The sequence below is a fragment of the Leptonychotes weddellii genome, chromosome 4, assembly GCF_054177405.1.
Source record: "Leptonychotes weddellii isolate Sample4059 chromosome 4, ASM5417740v2, whole genome shotgun sequence".
Classification (NCBI taxonomy): domain Eukaryota; kingdom Metazoa; phylum Chordata; class Mammalia; order Carnivora; family Phocidae; genus Leptonychotes; species Leptonychotes weddellii.
In genome coordinates, this window is record NC_138372.1 from 91,122,574 (window position 1) to 91,149,282 (window position 26,709).

At 37.6% G+C, this 26,709-nt stretch overlaps 1 protein-coding gene and 2 non-coding genes across 8 annotated transcripts in view; all 3 read right to left on the bottom strand.

Annotated features, from left to right (window-relative positions):
- The window catches only part of SPAG17 (sperm associated antigen 17), a 218,826-nt gene that overhangs the window by 35,008 nt on the left and 157,109 nt on the right, over positions 1–26,709 (bottom strand). For all 6 annotated transcript variants that reach the window (XM_081815775.1, XM_081815773.1, XM_081815772.1 and 3 more), the window contains 12 exons: positions 18,864–19,052; positions 17,017–17,162; positions 16,582–16,712; positions 14,188–14,315; positions 11,779–11,961; positions 10,703–10,816; positions 10,123–10,168; positions 8,145–8,244; positions 7,878–7,925; positions 4,965–5,064; positions 4,118–4,220; positions 1,718–1,846 (listed from right to left, as the gene is read on the bottom strand). In XM_081815775.1, coding sequence (XP_081671901.1) covers positions 1,718–1,846; positions 4,118–4,220; positions 4,965–5,064; positions 7,878–7,925; positions 8,145–8,244; positions 10,123–10,168; positions 10,703–10,816; positions 11,779–11,961; positions 14,188–14,315; positions 16,582–16,712; positions 17,017–17,162; positions 18,864–19,052 — 1,417 coding nt within the window. The remainder of the gene's footprint in view (positions 1–1,717; positions 1,847–4,117; positions 4,221–4,964; positions 5,065–7,877; positions 7,926–8,144; positions 8,245–10,122; positions 10,169–10,702; positions 10,817–11,778; positions 11,962–14,187; positions 14,316–16,581; positions 16,713–17,016; positions 17,163–18,863; positions 19,053–26,709) is intronic.
- Positions 24,390–24,459, bottom strand: LOC145721335 (small nucleolar RNA U2-30). Its single transcript, XR_014145018.1, has one exon. It is a non-coding gene; the product is annotated as a small nucleolar RNA U2-30 (small nucleolar RNA).
- Positions 24,610–24,689, bottom strand: LOC145721337 (small nucleolar RNA U2-19). Its single transcript, XR_014145020.1, has one exon. It is a non-coding gene; the product is annotated as a small nucleolar RNA U2-19 (small nucleolar RNA).

The following is a 26,709-nucleotide window of genomic DNA, read 5'->3' on the forward strand; positions in this document are numbered from 1 at the left end:
CAGCAACACTGGTATCACCTGAAACTTGTTACAACGACACATTCTCAGCCTGATGACTGGTCACGCGGTACATACCCTGGGAACCACCCTTGGTTTCTCTTATTCCTCAGCCACACATCCAGTGGACCAGCAAGTCCCGCTGGCTCTACCTCCAGAATATATGGTTCCAGTTAATTTGCTTCCCACCTTCTCTGCCTCCACTGCCCTTGTCAGGTCTTGGCCGGGGCTCACGGGTCCTGCCGTGGTGGCTTCCTCCCCCACCACCGTTTCTACTTGTCTGCTCCCCCTTTCCTCACCATGAGCTATTATCCACACAGCTACTGGGATAATCTTGTAAAAATAGAAATTAGTCATGTACCTTCCCTATTCAAAACCTTCCAGCGGTGCTTGACTACAAACTACACTTAGACTAAAACCCAAAGCTCCTTATGCGGCATCACACAGTCTTATCTCTACCCCTCCCTCTGACCTCACCTTCCTTTGCTTCTTCCTTTGTTCATTTTCTTCTAGCTCTATGCCCATTTTTCTGCTTCTTTTCCCCTAAGGGTCTTCATACTTGCTGTTCCCACTACTTGCACCATTCCCCTCCCCCACTGGTTGCATGGCTGGCTCCTTCTTGTCATCCTGTTTAAGCTCAGATGTCCCTTCCCAGAGGGGCCTTCTCACCCCCTAATGAAATGCCGTCCCTCTCCCCAAGACACTCTCTATACATTATATATGGTTTTACTCTGTGCTAAGCAATCTGAATTTATCGATTTCATTTGCCTACTTACATTCTACTTACTAAGTCTGCCCATAGTAGGCACGGCTCTATAAGACTTTAGCCTCTTAACTGTTGCATTTCTGGTGCCTAGAACATGCCTGACGCACAAGAGGTATTGAGCAAATTATCCACTAAATGAATAAACGTTATACAAGACATCACTTTAAAATTAGGAAGGCAAAAGGGAAACCCCTTAAGTTACCCAAAAATGTGGCAAGACGCTCCCTCTGTAAGAGGTAATTAAGACCTACTGGCAGACTCCCAGCTCGCTTCCACTATGGACCATGTCCACAGGCATCAAGAAGTGCAAATTCACCTACACGATTTAAGTTACTCTGTTTTTCTTTTTTCTGACCAACCATCAAGTTGAATTAACTTCAGTGAAATCAGTGTAATGTGATTCCCCGGTACTACAATTGCTTTGTATTATTCCATACTTTAATTTCTGCTACCTCGATGAGATGATGTGCTGCACAAGCTAGAGACTCTATGTTTCTCTTCTAGCACCTGCAGACCAAGAAAGCACTGAAATGGTAGGTAAATCTGAGTCCAGCTACCAAATTATTGACTGCTTCATAAAAGCTACCAGGTTCCTGATCTCTAGTAAATAAGGCAAGCTCTCAGATCCGTGAGGGATAAAATCAAATAAGGCAATAAATTAATTAAAATAAAATAAATAAAATAAAGAAATAGAATACAATAACAATCTAGAAAAACATATTTCCCATCTTTTCCTTTCAATCTTGGCCTTGTAGTCATTCTCAAAATATTTCTTGAGATACTTTGATGTGCTAATAAACCTTACAAAGTTCTTTAGCTCCAGGATCTGTGACCCTTTAGAATTTATTCTGTAACCACAAACCACACATTCAGCTACCTGTGCCATCTTCCCTAGTCCCAAAAGACAATGTTCAGTTTTGAGAAAGAATAGGATGAAACAAATGACTACCATACCTTCAGTGGGTTTTTCTAAACTTTCAGTTTGGTTCTGGCCAGCCTTCTCCTTGATAGTCACAGAATTCTTCAGTTTTGGAAGACCCAGTGGGGATTGTGGGGATTCCTCTTCTGAATCTGGCTGGCCATCTAGAAAATCCCAAACAAATACTATAATAAGTGATACTCTGGACAATGATACAGGGACTACTGACGTTTTTATTCTTCTTTACAATAAACAAGGTGCTCCCCCATCCCCGCCTTTAGAAAGATGAAATGGAAGAAGGCCATTCAGAGGGAGAGATTCTTCATTATATGATGCAATGTCTGCCATTAAAGAACAGGACAGTATCTGCAAAGAACACAGTACCCGGGAGTTAGCTGGTTCTATAAGATAATGCAGTAGTTATCTTGGTTGGACTATGAAGCAGAGACCAAGTAATTTAGCTTACTTTTACCTAGCAAGGGAAACTGAGATGTGATTTTTTAAAAAAGTTTCCAATCTTAAATCCATTCATTATTATGACGATGTAGCTCTTTATTAAACTATATCTGAGTACAACATGAAACAAATTTAAAATAAATCTATCAAGGGGTGGCTCAGTTGGTTCAATGTCCCACTCTTTTTTTTTTTTTAAGATTTTATTAATTTATTTGACAGAGAGAGACACAGTGAGAGAGGGAACACAAGCAGTGGGAGTGGGAGAGGAAAAATCAGGCTTCCCGTGGAGCAGGGAGCCCAATGTGGGGCTTGATCCCAGGACCCTGGGATCATGACCTGAGCCGGAGGCAGACGCTTAACAACTGAGCCACCCAGGCGCCCTGAATGTCCCCCTCTTGATTTCGGCTCAGGTCATCATCTCAGGGTCCTGGGATCAAGCCCAGAGTCCGGGATCAGAGAGGAGTCTACATCAGGATTCTCTCTCTCCCTCTGCCCCTCCCCATGCTCTCTCTCTCAAATAAATAAATCTTAAAAAACAAATCTAACAAGGACTGGGGATGCAAATACATTTCAACTTGTATGTGGGCCACCCTGGCTGAATGCTGGTGGCTGCCTGGAGGATTGTTGAGGAACCTGTGCATTGCCCCCTTTCAAGGGGACAGTAGGCTTCATTGATTAGAGTTGTCTGCCTGGGAGCAGATGGGCACCAGCACCATCAGCCTTCATCTCTGATTTCTCCCATCTTGTGTCTAAGTCATTGTTCCAGCATTACTCTTTGCAAATTCTGTGATAATCAGATATTTTCTTTGGCTGTGCTCATTCCAGGCAGTTGAGCCTCTGTATTGTGCTGTGCACTAGAAAACTCCTCTATCTGGGTAGTTTAACTACCCAGTTTATTAAAGAGAAAGACTAAATTCCATTTCATCCCTAAATTCTCCAACATGCATCTCTTGAAATGGAGACATTGTTCTACATACCCATAACACCATCATCACACCCAAGAAAACTCAAAGATATTCCACAATGCCCTCAACTATATAGTCCTCTATTCAAACTTGTGTAGTTGCTCCAAAATATCTTTTATAGCTCTTTATTTTCTCAATACAGCATCCAAATTTATGTGTAGCATGTAGTTTATATGCCTCTTAAGTCTCTCTCTTTTTTTTAAGATTTATCTATCCATTTGAGAGAGAGAGAGTGGGGGTGCAGAGGGAGAGGGAGAGAAATCCTCAAGCAGACTCCCTGCTGAGTGGGGAGCCCAATGTGGTGATTGAACCCGGAGATCATGACCTGAGCCAAAATCAAGAGTCAGCCGCTTAACCAACTGAGCCACCAGGTGCCCCTGGTCTTTTTTAATATAGAAAAATTAACCTATTTTTTTCTTTTAATGCCATCGACTTTTTTAAAGAGCTCAGGACAATTATTTCACAGAATATCTACATTCTGGTTTTGTCTGATTGTTTTCTCTTGGTTAAATTCAGGTTAAGGATTTGGGGCAAGAATTCTACATAGGTCCTAGGCACTTCATATTGCATTACATGAGAAAACACCTAATGCTAGGCTGTCAAAATTGGTAGAAATTTGATCACTTGGTTAAGCTGGAAAATGCTACAGCTCTCCATTGTAAAGACACATTTTCCTCCTTATAATTAGGTATTATGTGAGGTGATAACTTGAGCCTGCATTTTTGCCTTGTTCTCCACCAACCTTTCATTACTCCCCTGGTTTGTACATTAGTCAGGTCTTCTAAATGTTTTTAGGTAAATTTTAAGCATACAGGATGAAAACTACATTTTATTTATATCTTGGTTTCCTCAAATAACTCAGCCAAATTTGTAATCTACAAGTCACAATAGGTTATGCCATTAGCTAGTCCTGGCACAAAAGCTGGTAGGAACTGGTTATGTCTTAAGAGGCCATTGTTGGGCATTTTTCTTTTAAGCACATTAACAGGAATGACAGCGCCATGAACACATTACCTGGATGAAGATCGGATGTATTCTGAGGAGTTGCTTTGTTTGTATCTTCCTCTCTCTTTGTAAAAGGAGGCAAGTTTTTAGAAAGGGTGTCCAGATAATTAAACTGAAAGGAAAAACCAAAAGACTTACTTTAGACTTATGCAAGCCTGGAAGGCAATCGCCGCAAGCACATTAAATTGACAAGCAACGATGAAAGCAATTTTTTTTTAAGGCTCTGAAAAGAAAGTTTGCAAACTAAAAGTTTTCCAAGAGACTGTTTAACTCAGTTCTAGATTTCGTCAATCTGTCATAACTTCCTATAACTTCTTCTCAGGCAGCTTTTGGTTAATAATAGAATCTGGAGAATCCATAGCAATATAGGGAGCTCAAAACACATGAAAATATTCACTTTGCTTGAGAGTGTCAAGGTTTCATAGAAGAGGAGTGCTCTGTCTCCATGGGCTTCCAAGAACTCATAATAATTTAGTGCTATTTCAGCAGCAGACGGGTGCAGACATTTTAATGGAATAAAAACTTCAAAATGGAATCTATAAGAGGATAAAAATAGGGAGAATTTGACCCAAAAAAGGGCTTAAAAGAGAGGGGAGAGGGTAATTAATAGTGACAATGCAAGGCAGAGAGGTGGAGTGGGAGTAATACATTGGCAGCGAACTTCTCCTTAGGTGTAAGACCTGAAATTAGTTTTCCCTCTCAAATCCTTGTGAGGACATGGATTTGATGAAAGGTAAAGTCAGTTGGGCTGATGCAGGAAAGAAACGACAGGAAAGGTTGATTACATAATGACATATGCATTGCATCAACTTTTGTAAAGACTCTTATTCAATTGTTGTTAATTACATTCAATTACCTGAGACTGACAGAACTTGCTCAATTCAGACTTGAAGTAGGGTGATACTACTTTGTTTCTAATTTCCGTTAGGTAGTTTTGTGTGTTTTCAATTTCCTTCCTGGTTGATATTTCCATAATGATAAAAAGAAGACACAGAATTTTAGCTTTAATTCCCACAGAAAATGGAATCACCAACACTAAAACTGGTAAGAATTAACTCATTAGAAATTTTTTTTTTGTCGGGGCGCCTGGGTGGCTCAGTTGGTTAAGCGACTGCCTTCGGCTCAGGTCATGATCCTGGAGTCCCGGGATCGAGTCCCGCATCGGGCTCCCAGCTCGGCAGGGAGTCTGCTTCTCCCTCTGACCCTCCTCCTTCTCATGCTCTCTGTCTCTCGTTCTCTCTCTCTCAAATAAATAAATAAAATCTTTAAAAAAAAAAAAAAGAAATTTTTTTTTGTCAGTTTGCTTTGGTTCATTTTCTGCTCCTTCTAGAATCAGTCACATTTCCTACTTCAGAAATCAGACTTTAAGATAGGAAATAATGATGCCAGGTGGTAGTGTGTTTTTACAGTTGATCTCAAAAGACTAAAAGACACACGGTTGACCTTTTTTGCATGTCTTTCAATTCTCTGAGGTTTAAATGCCAGTTTAATTCTACTGTTTTCTATAATTTCAGTAGGAGGGGTAACAAAAGCTAAAACCCAAACCTAAGGAATGGTTTATGACTAGTGTGATCAGTGATTAAGAAGTAAAATAAAAGCAATCATGATAACCCTGCTAGTTGTCTTTCCAATATCAGAACCCTATATTGGGGAGGTGACACACCAGCTAAAAACTTCACTTCCCAGCCTTTCCTATATACAGGGAAGGCCAATGACAAGAAACTGAAGCCACTGGGTAAGACTCCAGATAGCCTTTAAAGAGGGCTGACACAGCAGAGAGGCTTTCCCTTTGTCCTTGTCTCATCTCTTTTCCTACTTCCTGAAATATGGATGAAATGGCCGCAGCTGCAGCAGTGATTTTGCAACCCTGAGGCAAACTTGAAGATGGAAATCATGTGCTAGGATTGATGAACAGATAAAAAAGAAATCTGAGTTCCTGACAATGTTGTGGTGCTGCTTACCATGGACTGCCCACTTCTGACTTCTTTTACATCAGGAAAGGTAAGCTTCTTTCTTGTAAAAGCGCTGACTAGGGGGGTTGTCTGTTAAATGTAGCTGAACCTAATCTTATCTGAGATAGTTCTCATTTTTAGGTCCTTATTACATGCCAGAAATTTTACCAAGTGCTTTACACATCTAATCTTACACTAACTCTATGAGTTACTTTTATTATCCCCATTTTACTGGTCAAAACATCAAGGTGTAGAAAAGGTAAGTAACTTACCTTAAATCACATAACTAGTAAGAGGTGAAGTCTGAATTAAAACCCAGGTTGCCTGCCTCCAAGCCCATGATCTTGATAAGTGCATATGCTAGTCAGCTATTAACCACCTAATGTGTGAGCTGAAAGATATTTCAGGTATTAAATGGCCCAATCATCCTCATTTTACAGATAAACACACTGAATTCCTGAGGTAAATTTTACTGAACTAAAACAACCAAATTTTACTGAACTAAAACAACCAATCATTCAGCTGTAAGTAATCAAACTGGAACTGACTCTAGGTCCACTGGCTCTGAGACTAGCCCCTTTCTCTTATACTAGCTGGCCTGTCAGAAAATACTGACCAAATCAAAATATCATCTTACTTAAGCAACTTTAATTTCCTATTAAAATATCTTCTCTCTACTGCCTCACCTGATTCATTCCTCAGTCTATGGCAGTGTGGCCTATTGCCTACAGTCTCTTAGAGCTGGTCTCACAAAATAAATCTCCCAGGTGATAAACCCAAATTCCTCTTTCCATTCTCCTTTCTGATTCCTCCACAGAATCTGACACTTGTTGATCACCCTCCATTTCCTGGAAACTCTCTCATTTCTTAACCCTCCTCCCCAGATCCATTTCCATGCTGCCAACACTTCTCTTTCTATGACACAAATCTAATTATGCGTTTTACTGTCTTCTTCAAAAACTTTCGTTGGCTTGCCATTATCTTCCTGTAGGTTAAAATCTGAAATTGTTAATGTTTCAAAAATTTTTTAAACGTGAACGGATAACACATGCACATAATTCAGAAAGTATTAAAGAGTATGTAATAAAAAGGAGGTCTGCATCCCACACTGTCCTCTAACCTCTCCATCTCCTTCCCCATAGGCAATCATTGTCACCAATCTCTTAGAACTCCTTTCAGGGATATTCTATGAGACAATACATACCTTCTAGTTTGACCTTGAATATAGGGGTGGCCCATAGATGGAGGGTCCTATCTTAGCACTTCTCCCACACATTCTACAAGGTAACCCAGACATTTTTATGAAGAAGAATCTTCATCCTTCCTCCAGTCATTGTGGAGAGGAGCCATGCAAATGTGTGCGACAGTACCATATGAACCACTATATACTCAGTAAATATATCTGGCTTCCTTTCCTGATGGGGTGGTATCCTCAGCTAGGAATAAAAGGAAACCAAAGCACATAATGCTTAGAGCACACTCCTCATCTGAATTATAAGAACCTTGAAGGCTTATGACTAGGCTCTGCATTAAGTTCTAGGATATTTATTAGTATATTAGAATTAACAGAGCACAGAGAGTACCTGAGAACTTTCTTGCTTATGAAAAGGAGTGGACCTACGTAACGGTCAAATGGGCTTCCTTTAGAAATGGCGACATCCTCACTCATAAGCTGAGTAACCACTTGGAAAAATGTAGAAGAGATTCAAATAACAGCAGAGAGCCTGGATGGTAGGACCTTTCAACCTATCTCATTTCCATGACCCCACGAAACTGGTCCTTTTCACAGGCTTAGATATACTTCAAGATAGAATTACCTCTTTTGTGCCAACTTTTCTTTCCAGTGCTTTGCTTGTGTTGTGTACCTGGGGGAAAGGAAAGGAAAGTATGATGGAAAAGGGCAATGCTCTCAGCTTACAAAAATACAAGAAAAACCTCCACTGTATGATAAATTGTTGACAGTGTAGGAGATGAAAGTCTGAGAGTTCATGGATGTCATCCCCCAGAGTTAGGATACTGTCTCTCCATTTCCTCAGTCACTGTATGCTTCACACTGATTGGAACACATTATGGGATGAGCTTACCTCCATTTCTTTTCAAAGAAACCTGAATCCAGTGTTTCTGGCAGATGTTTTGGAGCAGTAGGCAAAGATTGCTTGAATAAATCGGTTAGGTGGGCTGCAACTTTAAAAAGAGACAAATTTAACTTTTATCCTCACTTCTTGATGGCACAATGCATGGTCAGTGCCCAATTACTCACTTGAGAGGATTTCTAAGAGCCTACATTTAATCTATCCAGTGTTTTCTAGAATTTCCACGACCGAGCTATAATATAACAGTAAACCAGACCACTTTTAGGAAATAGCCTATGAGAGAACACACATCTTCTTGTCAAAATGTAAAATGTAGTGACCTCTCGTTTATCCCACAGCATTAGGGGAATCAGTGTTTTGCTTAACTGAATTTCTTCATATCTAAAACACCAAAACTTAAAAAAAATTAACCATTTTGTTGAAATTGTTTTTCTAAAAAAAATCTATGGATATGAACATAATACCATAGTTATTTGATAATTTGGGCAGTTATTCTGAGCCTATTCCTCAGAACATGGTCTCAGTGGGATGTTAACAAAGATTTTAAAAATTAAAAAGGTTCCATGTTTTATGGCTATATGAGCTTGGGAAACATTGATTTATACAAGGTTAAATATGTTTTGTTAATTTACACTGTGGCTCTCTAAAAAATAAGGCAATATACAGGATTATCCAAACTTATTTTATCATAAAATTCATTTTTGGTGCAGCCATTTCATAAATGAGTGTTTTGGGAAATACTTTGGGGAGAATTGACTGAAAATCACCACTCTTAATATTTCAAGGGCAGCTGTGAGCATGCAAGATCTTGTTTGACTCTTGTGTCTGTTTGTATGTTTGAAAAATATATTTAGTTTGTCCTACATTATTAGGCAACCTACCCATTTACCTCTATGGTGATTGTTCCCTCATGCCACAGGTTACAAATTCAAATGCTACAAGGTAGAGATCCCAGATAAAGTATAGGGCATCTAGTTACATTTGAACTTCAGATGAGCAACAAATAGTTTTTTAGTATAAGTATGTCCCAAATCTAACATGGAATAAACTTATACTGAAAGGTTACTTGTCGTTTATCTGAAATTCAAATTTAACTGGGCCTTCTGTATTTTTATTTGCTAAATTGACAATCCTAGTATAATGGGCTTCCCAGGTGAAAGAGTGACAGGAGTGGCAACTGAGGGTTGTGATCGATTCTTCTGTTCATGGTCATTCTAAAGGGGCAGCTGTTAATCTCTTCAGCCAAACGTCACTATGTGGTAATGTCACATTTCAGGAGATGGAAAATTCAGATAAACAAAAATAAATGTGCAAGCCAAACACTGTGGGGGACACATAATACACATCTGTGGGCTAAATGAAGCCCATGCCTGCCAGTTTCTGACCTTTGTCATATGGCCAGAATAGAAAAGGAAAAAAAAAATCCCAAACCACCAAATTGTTCCGGGCTTGACTGTTGTGAACTGTGAAGTCATATAACTAAGTTTGCTGGGGATGTATATTCCCCAAATGAATATGCTTTGAATGAGGCTATTTTCTTAGACTGCTTGAGATATATAGTGCAAAGTTTTGGTGATACCTATAGTTGCTCAAAAGTTCTGTGTGTGTGTGTGTGTGTGTGTGTGTGTGTGTGCCAGGAGGAGAGTGTTGGCTGGTTGACTGTGTCCCTCTTGTATCTTAGCTATGTTGGAAATACAAGCTGAGGTTAACATAAACGTCAAATGTCAACTGTTTCCTTTCAACAAATCAAAGTTAAAAATAAATTAGAGGCAGTCACGGTTTTCAAGGATCTCACAGTTCAGGCAGAAAAAAATATGTAAAAAATCATTACAATCCAACGTGGCCAATATGGCAACAGAAATATGTACGTGGTACTTCGCTGTCAGATGAAGGAATGACTGAGAAGTGTATTTAAGATTTTTAAATATTTTGCAGAAAAATATTAAAGTTAAAATATTAAAGTAGTTACCTTCAGTTACATGACTTTTTGTAGTTTTTTCCATTTTAGGGAATGACTGAAATGAAGATAGAATTCCTTAATGATGATGATTATATTACATACACATTCACTTTGCTTAAAAGCATTCTTCATGCGCTCAATAGATCTTTTATGGAAACTACTATAAAATGAATTAGTTTTTAATGCCAATACAAAATTTATTAGATCTTTTTAGCCATTCCTTTCACTTAACAAATTTTTTAAAATGCAAATCATTTTAAGTTGTAGAAATTCCTCTTTCTTCCTTCTTCCTATTTCATTCATTCATTAATTCATTCAACATTTTGATGAACGTCAGTTTCTCGAAAAACAATATAAACTTTTATTTAAGAGCCTTCACAATTATTTATGATTTAAGGAAGAGCCTAAAAAGCATTTGGAAAATTCAGTACATGAGGAATCAGATTTCCCCAGAAATAAGAAATTACAAGGAGGGAGCAAAGGCTCCATAGAAGTGGCAGAAACAGCTTTAGTTGTAATATTTTATCTTGAAGCACCTAATATTGAAACAACAGTAAAAATATTGGTACATAAAATATTTTGTTCTCACCATAACTAGCTTGAGGAGATCTGCAGCGTTGCCCCTCTCCTCCTCAGTTCTGGAATCTTTAACAGTCATTTCCTGTAGCTTGTCTTCTTTCTTTAGAATATGGTTTATATAATCCTAAATCAGCAGAATAAAATAAATCAATATAAAACAGAAATAAGGTAGAAAGAGATGCCAAAATGGTCAATATCAACTTGAAATACTACAAAATGAGTAAGAATATATAAGATCACAATGCTCAACAAACCAGTTACTAGTTGAGCAATCTGGAAAACCTTTTCCTTAATTGTGTTAATTAGCAAAGACCTGAAAAGTCCAAAGGCAAAGCTTGGAGGGCCACAAGATATTAGAACTGTATGAAGATCCCAGAGAGGTCCAGCTTCTAACTCTGTGCTCCAGTGTCCTCATCAATAAAATGTACAGACTTGGGTTAGATGGTTTCTAGAGTCCTCTCCAGGGATAGTCTTTATGATTCTTCTATGAATGTAAGTTTAGGCTTTGTCCATGCCTTTGCTTCCGAGAGAAATATACTTTACTTTTTCCCTAGGTACTTATTTTCATAAATAAATGGTCCCTTGCTCTATGCCAGGTGCTGGGTATATAACCATAAACAAAAAGCACATGATCTTGTTCTGAGACCGTTACCAAAGTAGACAGTGAGATGGTACAGATGTAGCTGGTACAATTGACTATATATTTACAAATTCTTAAACCATTTCCAAAAACCAACAATGCTTTTCTTCCATGGACAATATCAGATGAATAAACAGATCTACCTTTTTCCAGAGGTCATTAAACCAGTTTCCCATACAGTAAGAAAGAAGGGGGACTCTATAAGCAATCACATGTAAAAGTTATTTATCTTTTCAATGTCTCAGGGCCTCAATACTTCCTATACCTTATGGGAACCATTAAGTATTTTCTACCTCTCAACCTCCTACCCTCTGGAAAATTGACATTCATGTGTTGCATTAGATAACTAGTGGTAGAATTACATAATTTCAAGTTCCTCAGGAGACCAAGAGGAATAATTGCCCTGTTCCTGATTCTTCTGGATCAGGTTACCTGAATTCCATTACCTTAAGGGAAATCTGCAACTTCAATTTCACCTCATCCTTTATGACCTCGTGCTGGATGAACTGGCGCATCTGTAGCACTTTGGGGCTCTTGAGTAAAGGGGTTGGGGCACTTACTAGCTGTTTGGGCCCAATGTCAAGGCCCTTCCAAATCTGAGTGCCAAATGGAGGTCCGGGAGTTTTTTTCTGTTAACAGAACAAAGCAAAACCACCATCAAAAAAAAAAAAAAAAGAATGTTTTAACATTCATTTTATTTATTTATTTAATTTATTATTATTATTATTTATTTATTTTTTTTACTGAGCCCTTATTTATATAGATACTATGCAAGGAACTACTTGTTAGGGAATGCAATAGTAAAAAAAAAAAAAAAAAAATCCCTGCTCCCTAAAAGTTTCTCAAATATAAGGAAAATTGGTAACAGAACTGGGCAAGTTTTCCTCTTTATAGGTGTTACCAGGAATCTGGATATTTTAAAATCCTGCTGCGTTATGTCCCACTGAATAGCACTTAGGGGGGCAGTATGCAATGTGGTATCATGGAAGTGGAGCTTAGCTTACGCCAAATGCATGTGACTATTGCTTACTACCCACAAGTAGCCTAAGACATTTGGAATAAGCGGTCTTGAACTTTCTGTTTTCATGTTCATTTTGACCTAGAGAGACTGAGAGAGAAATCATCCCATAGATTTGGGTGGTCTTTGAGCTCACTCTAGATCAAACATGCTTCCAGAGTCTTGGGCACAAATGTCTGCCTCAGAGCCGACTCACGTCTTTATGTTATCCTTGTAACTGATTTTCAGGAGTAGTGTGCTTTGATGCCCTATGTCCTATAGAGTGTGTGATGTGCTTCACTATAAGCTGCTGTTCTGTGTCCGATACCTGGTCAGAGATAACCACGCAGAGGCTTGCCTGGGCAGAGCCACTACTACTGGACATAGGAGGTCATTGCTATAGGAGTTGCAGAGGAAGAGAATGAGCTTCCTTCATGCATCTTAGATGTGGCATATTATTGGTCAACAAGCACTACTTTCAACTTGGATATAGCCTGAGTGAGCCATTTGGTGTGGCCTTTTTATTTTTCAGATAAGGAAGTAGAGGTCTAATGTGTCTTGTCCCAAATCCCACATTAATAATTGGTAGACTCAGGACTGGAATTCAGATCACCTTCATTCACCATGTTGGTTACAGTCACCAAATTAAAATATAGGACTAAGAGGTCTTTGTTATCTTTTTTAAAAAATATCTTATTTATTTATTTGAGAGAGGGCAAAGAGAGAGAGCACGAGGTGGGGGGGGAGGGGCAGAGGGAGAGGGAGAAGCAGGCTCCTCACTGAGCAGGACCCTGGGATCATGACCTGAGCTGAAGGCGACTCTTAACTGACTGAGCCACCCAGGCTACCCAAGGTCTTTGTTATGTTAAGTGTTCATTATCTGTGCCATTGCTATTACCAGATCGTTTAGGGGAGCAAAATTCATTATACATCAAAAACATTATCCTCCCTACCTAACACTAGTATGTCTCTCTGATCATATTATCAATGTCTTCATTGATTTAATAATTTAACATCTGATAAATATGCTGGACATATTACACAAATTGCTTGCAAAATGAAATGTCAAATCTTGCACGATGCAGGACTTCATGATTCTTGCTCAAGATGTTTTCTTCTATTCTTTAAAAACACTTTAGGTGGGGCTTCTCTAATCTGACATAATTACAGTGTTTACTTTTTAACATTGTAGTTGCAAATCCTTTGTATAATCTTTCACATTCTTCTTCTTTTTTTTAAAGATTTTATTTATTTATTTGACAGAGAGAGATCACAAGTAAGCAGAGTGGCAGGCAGAGGGAGAGGGAGAAGCAGGCTCTCCGCTGAGCAAGGAGCCGGACGTGGGGCTCGATCCCAAGACCCCAGGATCATGACCCGAGCCTAAGGCAGCCGCTTAACTGATTGAGCCACCCAGGTGCCCCTCTTTCACATTATTCTTACATGCTTCAGTCTGTGCATTAGCAAATTAGGGGAGAAAGGGAGTGTGAAAGACCTAAATTGTGTGTTAAAACTAACAGATGAGGAATGAGAGAAGGAAAGATTTCTGTATTGCATAATATCAGTAATTCCATGATAGGAGAGGTAGAACATGCATTACTCAGAGTGGATATTTTCATACTATAGGAAGATGTTTGAGCCTGCAATATAGGTTAAAAGAAATGAAACTGAGATTTAGCTAGTCAGGTATATTTCTCTAAAATCTACAAATGTTAAAGTCTTCAAATATAAATCTCCTGAGCCCATTAACAATTTATGTAAGAATGAAAATATGTGAATATATAGGAGAAGACCTGAGACTCCAATACATTGATGGATGGATATGCAAGTGTAGTGACTTCCCAGAAGAAAAAATTTATACCTCAATAGAGGGAAATGTCTCCCATGACCTTGACTGGAGATTAGGAGGAACAATTGTATCTAATTCTTTCTTCATTAGCCATGGTGATGCTTCATGAAAAGGGCGAAGGACAGTGATGCTCAGGGTGCCTGGTTCAAAGAGTTATCAGAGGATCATTTCTCTATCAAAAAGATTCTGAGAAATTCAATAGGTTTTCACTAAATTCAACAAACACTTTTTAAAAAAGACTTATTTATTTATTTGAGAGAGTGTGTGCAAGTGGGGAGAGGGGCAGAGAGAATCTCAAGCAGACTCCCACTGAGCATGGAGCCCCATACAAGGCTCTATCTCACGACCCATGAGATCATGACCTGAGAAGAAACCAAGAGTCCGACACTTAACCGACTGAGCCAAACCAGGCGCCCCTCAACAAACACTGCAATACGCAGTGATTATGATTAAGAACCTTATGATCTAAACAAGAAAAGTGAGGCTTTTAGCTACTGTGACACCTGGAGACTGGGTTTAGATCACGTGGAATTATTAATTGATACCTTACCATTCTTTAAAAAACCACATCCAGGTCTTGTTGGTTCACTTGAGCACATCCACTGACCTACTTTGGATCATTTGTGTCTGCGAGATCCTGTTCTGGGCTACAGCAACAACCAGCTTTTCTACCCAGATCTACTCTGCGACTGAATCCTGCTAGCAGTCAGAGTGACTGATTACATTAGGCCATGATTTAAACATTTCTTTGACCTCCCACTGCTTGCCGGATAAAACTGATACCTCAGTATTTTCTCATCCTGCCTCAACTCACACCATTCCTCCTTCTATGTAGCTACTTTGGCCTTTTCCTCCCTCTTCTCTATGGCTTTTTGCTTTCTGCTTTGTACTGTCTCTTCCAAGAAATCTCTCCCTACTATTTTAATCAACTGCTACTTTTCCACCAGTTCTTAGCTCCACTGTCTTCAGGGAAGACTTCTAGACTACATCAGATTCCTGCTCTAATGGAAACATATTCCTGGGCGCCTGGGTGGCTCAGATGCTTAAGCATCTGCCTTCGGCTCAGGTCATGATCCCAGAGTCCTGGGATCGAGTCCCGCATCGGGCTCCCTGCTCCGTGGGAAGTCTGCTTCTCCCTCTGCCTCTCTCTCTCTCTCTCTCTGTCTCTCATGAATAAATAAATATAATCTTTAAAAAAAAAAAAGGAAACCTATTCCTTTCCTTCAAAGACCTTATTCTAATTGATAATCATATAATCACAGTTATTGTGTGCTATACAATTAATGCCTATCTCTCTCATTAAACTCTAAGCTCTATGAAGGCAGGATCCACGCTGTTTTAGCTCACTACTGTATTCCTAATACCCAGCCAGTGTGTTTGCACATTGTAGGTTATCAAGTAGATGCTAGTGCAATAACTAACAAAGCCATTTGCAATGAATTCTCATATAGTTCTACACATGCACTGCACAACCAGTCAGAGCGCCCACTCTCCATATTCACAAAGAACAAGGTTTACTATATCATGCACATGTGCATTGATACACTAAAAGATGTAAGTGTGCAGGGATGCAGGCATATTCATAAATAAGTGTAAAGTATATCCCACCAACCAGAGAACAGATAAAAAAGGAACATACATAAACCTAGATACAAAACATTGGTTCATACATAGATGACATCCAAGTTTATATCTATGTTTAAATACACATATGACATAAACTGATGTTTCTTTTTTTTTTTTAAAGATTTTTTTTTTTAAGTAATCTCTACATCCAATGTGGGGCTCAAACTCACAATCCCAAGATCAAGAGTTGCATGCTCTACCAACTAAGCCAGCCAGGTGCCCTTCTGATGATTCTTTCTTGATGCATTATGTGTCTCTAATCTTTAGCCACACACTGATTTCTTTAAAATTGATGAGAATAATATACACAATGACTATATATATATATATATAAACTTATCCTATATTTCAGGTTGGCTTTCTAACTCACACATCAAACATATTTTCTTTTCTTATTATATTAAATTCATCAAGGCAACACCTTCAAAATGACAAAAAAAAATGAACTTACAAGCAATATCTCACTTTTCTGTTTTTTCCCTACCAAGATGAAAGGAACACATAAATAGAATCATAGCTACATACCTAACATATCTAAAGACAGATTCAAATCTGCTTACAGGTAGGAGAAGGACTCATACACAGTTTATAGGCTGATGCTCAGATAAAGCTTGGAATGAACATAAATAACTGTAGACACAGGTTGACATGGCCAGGTGGCAAGTAGAGTTGAAAAGTGAGCAAAGGAAGAAAGTAGAGTTGACATGGGGGTGGACTGGATAAAGAGGCTGAGAGCTGGTAAGGAGACACAATGACTTCCAGACATTCTGGATTCCCTACCTGGTTGTTCCTGTACTGGGTCCTGGAGAACAACAGTAGAGGATTCTCCATATGCCAAGGATAGGTATTCTTCTATGTCACTGTCACGAAGAAGTTCCACTCCTGATCCATCAGCATAAACGACAAAAAACCTATTTGAAGCAATAAAATCAAACCACTTGAAGTATTAGTTAAAGTGCTCCTTAAACTTGGAATTTAAAATAAAAGTCAGTGGTGCCTGGGTGGCTCAGTTGGTTAATTGTCTGCCTTCAGCTCAGGTCATGATCTCAGGGTCCTGGGATCGAGCCCCAAGTTGGGCTCCCTGCTGAGCAGGGAGAGTCTGCCTCTCCCTCTGCCTTCCCCCTGCTTCTGCTTGTGCTCTCTCTGTCTGTCTCTCTCAAATAAGTGAATAAAATCTTTAAAAAAAAAGTCATGGTATTATTTTTATCATATTACCTGGGCACGTGTTCACCATAGATTTGCAGATGATTCTTATAAAGGTGAGTAGATGATAAATTATCATAGCCTTCAGCTTTTTCACTTAGATCCTCTTCCAAATTGTTTTCAGGTACCATAGTTGATATGCTACCATCAGCCATAACCTAAGGGGCAAAGTATGTAAGGAACTAAAAGAAAAGAAATGTCATGAAGCTTGTGTTTCCCATTTGAGAAAGCATGTGGTCTTTTGGTATATTCAGAAAATCAGGGATATTTATCTCCAAGGTAATATTAAGTACAGTTGGCATTAATAAAAGTGAAAACCCAGTGGCACATCTCTACTTAAAACCACACCTAGACTGTGAATACAAACTGGAAGACAAACTGGAATATACTCAGAGGAAGGTGGCAAAGATAGCAGGGGACTCAAAACCTTATCTTTTGAGCATTAGTTAGGAACTGGGGATTTAAACATTGATGAGAGACTACTTATGTGATAGATGTCTTGAAATACTCAAGAAGTGATAGTATGGAGAAGTTTATATTCTGTGATTACAAGTGCAGAATCAGGATTCATGATACTAAAGATTTAGTATCAGCATGAGATTTAGTATCAGCATGAGATGTAGTATCAGCATGAGAAGAAAGGTTCTAGCCATTACTACTATTTAGATATGGCATGGATCTCTCCACGAAGGAGTGTGGTTCAGGCTGAAAGACCATTGAAGGAGATGCCCAAGAAGAGCATTAATGCCTAGAAGAATGCTTGGCCTGAATGTCCCATGTGTTTAAACTTAGAGGGTTTAGGGCTTTAAGGTTCAATTTCAATTCACTATAAATTGAAATTTGTTAGCAGCCTGAACTCATGCTGGGAAGAGTCTCATTTTTTGAGGGCCAAAAAACCAAGCAGGATCAGGGCTACTCTGCATACCAAACCAAAGCTGGGGACTCTGTGCTATGGTTCCAAATCTGAAAAATAACTTCACCACCTACTAGCTGATACACAAACTTCTACTGTTGGGTGGAGGAGTGAAACAAGGAGAAATGCTTAGAGCAGGGGTTGGCAAACCATTTTTTTCAAGGGATAGGGAGGAAATATTTTAGGATTTGTAGGCCACACAGTTTCTGTTGCAACTACTCATCTCTACCATTGTATGCAAAAGCAGTCGGAGACGAATGAGCATGGCTGTATTCCAATAAAACTGTATCATGACATTGAGATTTGAATTTCCTGTAATTTTTATGTGTCATGAAATATTCTTCTCCTTTTGAGTTTTCCCAACCATTTAAAAATATAAAAGCCATTTTTAGCTCATGGGCCTATATAAAGAGGTGGCCATGGTTTGCCAGCTTTAGGCCTGGATGTAAGAGGATAGTTGTGGTGTTGGACAGAGAAACAGAAGATAGAGCTCTACCATCTACTAGCTAAGTGCTGCTCCCACCTCCCCATCTTCAATCCTACTAGAACCCTCACTAATTGATACTTCTCACCATGGATTCTCTGCCTAGTCAAGCAAACTCGTTCTCAATTATCCTGGATACAGACCATTCTTATATCATTTCTTTTTGTTGGCATTATTTTTAAATGTTTAGTAATGCTTCTTCCCTTCCATTCTAATTCTTTATTTGGCCTTAACATTTCTACCATCCCAACTGTTTGACTTTCTATCCCCTTAGAAGTACATTTGAGAAGCAAAGATATTGACATTCATTATTGCTTATGCAAAGTATCAGCAGTAAGTGGGTAACTAATCCCAAGGCCACCAAGGTATAAGCTTCATGGAAGCGCTCTAGTGTGAAATATCTCAAAAAAAAAAAAAAAAAAAAAATCCAGCCCCTTTCTCCATTCTAATGATGCACTTTACCTGAAAGGTATTTCCCTCAGGATCCAGGACCTCACAGATAACCTCTGATGTGTGCTTCATGATGTACCTGCTAGCTCTTAGCTGCTCACGTTTTTGGAAAGGGTGGTATATATCACTGCTTAATTCATGGCAATATATAGCTGAGCAATCCCTATCAATGTGGAGGCAGCCTATGTTTGGAGGTAACACCTGGAAGGGTAACAGAAAGAGAGAAATTATTTAAAATGTCTTGTTCAACATGAAGGATTTGGAAAATCATTTTTAGGAAAAAAGATTATACATAGATCTCAGCCATAAATTGTTTTTATCCAGGAAAAAAACAAACAAACAAACATTATCCAAGAGAGGACTTGAGCTTTGGAAAGGGCTCCCTGATAAAGAGGCAAACTGAATAATCAGGGTACAATTCCTTTTGTGTCCTCATAATTTATCTACTCACTTTAATATCTTTTCCAAGTACTTGCCTTGTGCCTTCTTATGTCAGATATTTAACATGAAATAATAAAAATATATTTTAACTGAAGTCAACACACTCGCCTCTATTAAAAATGTTTGGAATCCTTCATGTTCTTGGGCAAAATGTATCTCAGTCAGAAGCTATAGGACAAATGCTTTTAAGAACTCTTATTTGTCTGCGTTCCTCTGGTGGCTGACACAGTCCTTAAGTATTAGCTTTCATGTAATAACTTCTGGTTCAGATAGACTCATTTTTGAGGCATAATTCACATACCATAAAGTATACATTCAATGGATTTTACTATGTTCAAAAACATGTGCAAATGTTATCACTAATTTCAGAACATTTTCAGCATCCCAAAAAGAAACACTGATGTCATGAGCAGTCACTCTGCATCACCCCTGACCCTATCCTGGCAACCAGTGATCAGCTATCTCTATGGATTTGAATATTCTAGACATTTCATACAGATGGAAGCATGCAGTATGAGGCCTTTTGTGTCTGGCTTCTTTCACTTAGCATAATATTTTCAAGATTCATCCATGTTGTTGTGTGTATCAATACTTCATTCTTTTTCATGGATCAATACTATTCCATTGTATAGATATATAAAATTTTGTTTATTTGTGAGTTGATTGGACATATGTGTTATTTTCACAATCTTGCTATTATTAACAATGCTATCAACATCTGCATACAAATTTTTGAGTGGATGTATATATTAATTTCCTTTGGACACCTACCTAGGAGTGGAATTGCTGGGTTATATGATAACTCTATTTTTAACTTTTTGAGGGACTGCCAAACTGTTTTCCAAAGTGATTGCACCATTATACATTCCTATCAGCAATGTATGAGGGTTTCAATTTCCCCACAATCTCACTAACACTTATTACTGTCTGTCTTTTTTATTCCAGTCATTTTTGTGGGTGGGAAGTAGTATCTCATAGTTTAATTTGCAATTCCCTAATGACTAATGATGTTGAGCATCTTTTCATGTGCTTATTTGTCATTTATATCACTTCTTTGGAGAAATGTCTATTCAGATCCTTTCCCATTTAAAAAAATTGGATTGTTAGTCTTCATTGCTGAGTTGTAGTAGTTCTTTATATATTCTGGATACTCGACTATTATCATTTGTATGATTTACAAATAATATCTTCCATTCTGTAGGTTGTCTTTTCACTTTCTGGGTGGTGTCCTTTAAAGTGCAAACTTTTCTCTTTTTGATGAAAGTTTGTGCTTTTGATGTCATCTAAGAAACTGTTGCCAGATTCAAAGACATGAAGATTTGCACTATGTTTTCTTCTAAGAGGTTTGTCATTTGAGCTTTTACAATTAAGTCCTTGTGCTTTTGAATTAATTTCTGTGTATAGTGTAAGATACAGGTCCAACTTTATTCACCATTTGTTGAAAGACTATTCTTTTTGCTACTGAATTAGCTTGGCATGCTTATAAAAAGTTTATTGACCACAAGTTGGTAATAAGTGAATACCTAGTCCTATTCTATTGATCTATATGCCTATCTTTATTCTAGTACCACACTGTCTTGATTACTGTAGCTTTGTAGTAAGTTTTGAAATCAGGAAGTGTGAGTCATCTAACTTCGTTCTTTTTCAAGATTGTTTTGGCTATTCTGAGTACTTCGAATTTACATAAGAATTTTGGTATCAGCTTATCAAGTTTTGCAAAAAAGGCAGCTGAGATGTTAATAAAGAATGTAGGGAGTACTGCCATCTTAACAATATTAAGTCTTCCATAAACTTAACATGTGATGTTTTCTATTTATTACGTCTTCTTTAATTTCTTTCAGTGATATTTTGTAGTTTTCAGTGTTATTAAATTTATTTCTAATTATTTTATTCCTTTTATTCCTTTTTAAATCCATATCACCTATTTCACCATCCCACACTCACCTCTCCTCTAGTAATCATCAGTTTGTTCTCTATGGTTAGGAGTCTCTTTCTTGGCTTATCACTCTCTTTTTTCCCTTTCTGCATTTGTTTTTTTCTTAAATTTCACATATGAGTGAAATCATAAGCTATTTGTCTCTCTCTGACTGATTTATTTTACTTAGGGTTATAATTATACTCTGTAGCTCCATCCATGTTGCTGCAGATGGCAAGATTTCATTCCTTTTTTATGGCTGAGAAATATTCCATAGTGTGTGTGTGTGTGTGTGTGTGTGTATGTATATGTATATATATATATATATATATATATTACATCTTCTTTATCCATTCATCAATGGACACTTGAGCTGTTTCCATAATTTGGCTATTGTAAATAATGCTCAATAGACATAGGGGTGCATATATCCTTCCAGATTAGGGGTTTTGTATTCTTTGGGTAAATACCCAGTAGTGCCATTACTGGGTCATAGGGTAGTCCTATTTTTAACTTTTTGAGGAAGCTCCATACTGTTTTCCACAGTGGTTGCACCAGTTCAAATTCCCACCAACAGTGCAAAGTGTTCCTTTTTCTCCACATCCCCATCAACACTTGTTGCTTCTTGTAGTGTTGATTTTAGCCATTCTGACAAGTGTGAGGTGATCTCTCACTGTTGTTTTGATTTGTATTTCCCTGATGATGAGTGATGTTGAACATCTTTTCATGTCTGTATGTCTTCTTTGGAAAAATGTCTGTTCACGTCTTCTGCCCATTTTTTAATTGGATTATTTATTTTGTGTGTGTGTTGAGTTGTGTAAGTTCTTTATATTTTTTGGATACTAACCCTTTATCAGATACATCATTTGCAAATATCTTCTCCCATTCAGTAGGTTTTCCTTTAGTTTTTGTTGATTGTTTCCTTCACTGTGCAGAAGGAATTTTAATATTGTCCCAACAGTTTATTTTTGCTTTTGTTTCCCTTGCTCCAGAAAACATATCTAAAAAAAATATAGCTACAGCCAGTGTCAGAGAAATTACTACCTGTGCCCTCTTCTAGGACTTTTATGGTTTCAGGTCTCACATTTAGGTCTTTAATCCATTTTAAGTTTATTTTTGTGTATAGTATAAGAAAGTGGTTGAGTTTCATTCTTTTGCATGTAGCTGTCCAGATTTCCCAACACCATTTGTTGAAGTATTTTATTCCTTTTGATGCTACTTTAAACAGAATTGTTTTCTTAATTTCAATTTTGGATTGCTCTTTGTTAATGTAGAAAAATACAATTGACTTTTGTATATTGATCTTATATCTTGCAAACTTGCTGAACTTTTTTATTAGTTCTAATTGTGTGTGTGTGTGTGTACATTGTGTTCTTGGTAGATTGCCTTCCTTAGGATTTTCTAAATACACTTTTATATCATCTGTAAAAAGAGAGATGTTTTACTTTTTCCTTTCCAATCTGCTTGCACATTATTTATTCTTATTGTCTGATTGCCCTGGTTAGAGCCTTCAGTACAATGTTGAGTTGGAAGGATGAGAGCAAACATTCATGTCCTGTGCCTGATCTTAGGGGGAAAGCTTTTAGTCTTTTACCAATAAGAATGCTGTTTGTTAGCTGTGGGTTTTTTTGTTTTGTTTTGTTTTGTAGATGCCCTTTATGAGGTTGAAGAAGTTTCCTTCTCTTCCTAGTGCATTGAGTTTTGTTTTTGTTGTTTTTTTTTTAATCATGAGAGGGTATTGAATTCTGTCAAATGTTTTTTCTGAGTCTTATGTAGATAATCATGTGGTTTCTGTCCTTTATTTTTTAATACGGTATATTATATTGATTGATTTTTGCATCTTGAACCAACCTTAAATTTTGGGGATAAATCCCACTTGGTGACAATGTATAATCCTTTTTACATGTTGCTGGATTCAGTTGGCTAGCATTTTCTTGAAGATTTTTATCTATCTTCATAAGATATATTGGTCTGGAGTTTTCTTGTGATAACTTTGGTTTAGGTAACAGGGTAATACTGACCAGATAGAATTAGTTGGGAAGTGTTCCCTTCTCTTCTATATATTGGAAGAGTTTGTGAAAATTCTTCAGTATTAATTCTTCTGTAAATGTTTGGTAGAATTTACCAGTGAGGCCATCTGGGCCTGGGCTTTTCTGTGTGCTAAGTTTTAAAATTACCAATTCAATCTCTTTACTTCTTATAGGTCTATTCTGATTTTTTAGTTCTTCTTAACTCAGATTTAGAAGTTTGTACCTTTCCAGAAATTTATCTATTTCATTTATGGTATCTAATCTATTGATATTCATAGTATTTCCTTATAATTCTTCTCATTTCTGGAAGGTTGGAAAAAATGTTTTCTCTTTCATTCTTAATTCTAGTAATTTGGGTCTCTCCCCACCCTTTCTCCCTTTCTCTCTCTCTCTCCCTAAAGGTTTTTCAATTTTGTTGATCTTTTCAAAGAAACAACTTCTGGTTTTGTTGACTCTCTCTATTGTTTTCTATTCTGTCTTTTATTTATTTCTATTATAATCTATTATTTACTTCTATATGTTTGCTTTGATTTTAGTTTGCCTTCTTTTTTCTAGTTTCTTAGGTGGAAAGTTAGGTTATTGATTTGAGATCTTTTATAGTATACATATTTAGGCAATATAAAACTAGAAATTTTCCTTTGTGCATTGCTTTTGCAGCATTCCATAGGTTTTGGGATATTAAGGTTTTATTTTCAGTCATCTCAAAGCAATTTTCTTGTGATTTCTTCTCCGTGTTAATTTTCACATATTTGTGGATTTCCCAAACTTCTTTCTGTTACTGATTTTTAATTTAATTCCATGGTGGTGGTAGAAAATATTTTGTATGATTTTGATCCTTTTAAATCTACTGAGACTTGTTTTGTGGTATAACACATAGTCTTTCCTAGAGAATGTTCCATGTGCACTTGAGAATAATGTGTTTTATTGTTGATGAGTGGAGTGTTCTATAGATGTCTAGTAGGTCTTGTTGGGTTATTCTGCTGTTTAAGTCTTTTATTTTTCTTTTATTATTCACTTTTATTGTTTATTATTTTATCCATTACTGAAAATGGGCTACTAAAGTCTCCCAAATATTATTGTTGAATTGTCTATTTCTCGTTTTAACTAAGCCAGTTTTTACTATTTAAAACTAGACTTCTTTTTCTTTAATTCTGAACTCAGATCAAGTGTAGAAGCCTTTATAGTTGTAAAGGTCAGTAGTAAAACCTTTTCATCATTGCTCAGAACTCATTAGTCTCACACACACACATCTCCCCTTCTCCTTCCCCCAATCTCATTCATCAAGTCCTCAGTTATACACGGTCACCTTTACACACACACACACACACACATCTCCAGACACAAGCCCTTATTATTTTAAATTACGTTTGCTTCTCAGAACTACAGAGATCATGCATCAGGTAGACTGCAAGGTCTTCTGATGCTCAGATTTGGCTAATTTCATCACTGATCCACTTCAGTAAGAGCAGATCTCAGAGAAAAAACTTGACATTTTAAATTGTATAATGTACAACTCTGGAACTACCTAGATGTTTTGGACGTGTTGTTAGGTGCCTAATATGTTTATAGTTGTTATGTTTTCTTGATGGAGTGATCCTTTTATCATTATAACATAACCTCTTTGTCTCTGATAATATTTTGTTGTAAGATCTATTTTGTCTGAATTAGTATAGCCACTCTAGTTCCCTTTCAATTACTTATTGCAGGTCTATCTATTTTCATCCTTTTCCCTTCAAACTGTTTGTGTCTTTGACCATATAAGTGTATCTCTTGTCAACAGCGTATATGTGGATCATGTTTTTTAATTCATTCTTCCAATATCTGCTTTTTTATTGGGTTATTTAATCCATTTGTACTTAATGTAATTACTGAAGTCAGATTTATATCTTCCAATTTTTTATTTGTTTTCTGTATGCTTTATGCTTCTTTTCCCCCTGTATTCATCCACTACTGCCTTTAAATAGACATTTTTTGCCATTTTAGTTCCCTTGTTTCTTTTACTATATATTTTTCCATTATTTTCTTAGAGTTTCTTTTTTTTTCTTTTTTAAGATTTTATTTATTTGCGAGAGAGAATGAGAGACAGAGAGCATGAGAGGGAGGAGGGTCAGAGGGAGAAGCAGACTCCCTGCTGAGCAGGGAGCCCGATGTGGGACTCGATCCTGGGACTCCAGGATCATGACCTGAGCCGAAGGCAGTCGCCCAACCAACTGAGCCACCCAGGCGCCCCTTCTTAGAGTTTCTTGAAGATCACAAATAATGTCTTAATTTATAACCATCAAGATTGAAATAATACTAACTTAATTTCAATATTATACAAAATCTTTGCACCTATATAGCTCTATTCCTTCCCTCCTACTTTGTGTTAGTATTGTAAAAAAAAAATTACATCTTTATACATTATAAGCACATATTCCTTGGAATCTAGAAAGCCACATTCATGTGCAGGACTGTATGCATGCCTGGAAAAGAGCTCAGAAAGCCCTAATCTTTCACTCTTGCTGATCAAGAGGATCTGCATAAGCAGGGAGTAAAGGCTAAGTAGAGTTATAAACTTCCAGCTGGAGTACTGAAAAGAATACCCCAGTATGCAAACAGAGCCCTCAGAAGAGGATGATTCCAAGGAATGTGTCAGAGCTTTTCAAAGCCTTATATGGGCTTCTGTTCCCCAGCTGTTCCTTTTTAATTTTTTTGTTCACCCTCTTGTTTGTTATTGCCACTTCAGGCAGCTGTAATGTTAAATAATTACCTCCATTTGGGGAAAAGTCTGTGGTGAGTGAGCTCAGAGTCAGATCAAATAAAGATAACCCTTGCAAATGGGGTTTCCAGGGAACAGCCAAACAGGTCAACAATGACAATATTTTGTGGTGAGACTTTTGGAGAGCTCTAAATCTATTCTTCCTCTTTCAGTGTTTGCTGGCATGCTGGTTTTCATTGCTATCATGAATGTGAGGGTGTTGATTTTGAAGGGTACCATGAAGCTGGGGGCGGGGAGGGGAATATGGCAAGTGAAATCACCATGAATCTTGCTGTACTTCCCAGGATCAAGTCTTTGTCTTTCTTTGCTTTTCTGATTGTTGTAATCCTTTGGTTAATTTCCAGAGTTCTGAAAAAGTTGATTTTGACAATATTTTCAGTTTTCTAGTTGTTTTTGTGTAGTAATGTATTTTCAGAGGTCCTTACTCTACCATTCTGGAGTGTCTCATACTGACTACCCACCATTGCCCAGGCCCAGAGAACCCCATTTGACCTTGGCTAATTCTGAGACTTTACTGTGGTTTCAGGCACATTTTAGAGTAGGCACTGGTGGCTGGTAAATTTGCAACTTTCCTGGCCTCCAAAAGTCCTCATCAAAATGGACCCAAACTGTCAGATTTGACTCCATGATTTACTGAAAGCTGCTCTGGACAGAGAAGGGATGTCCTGTAACATCCACTGTTAAGACACATACCATAGACCAGGTGAAGCAACA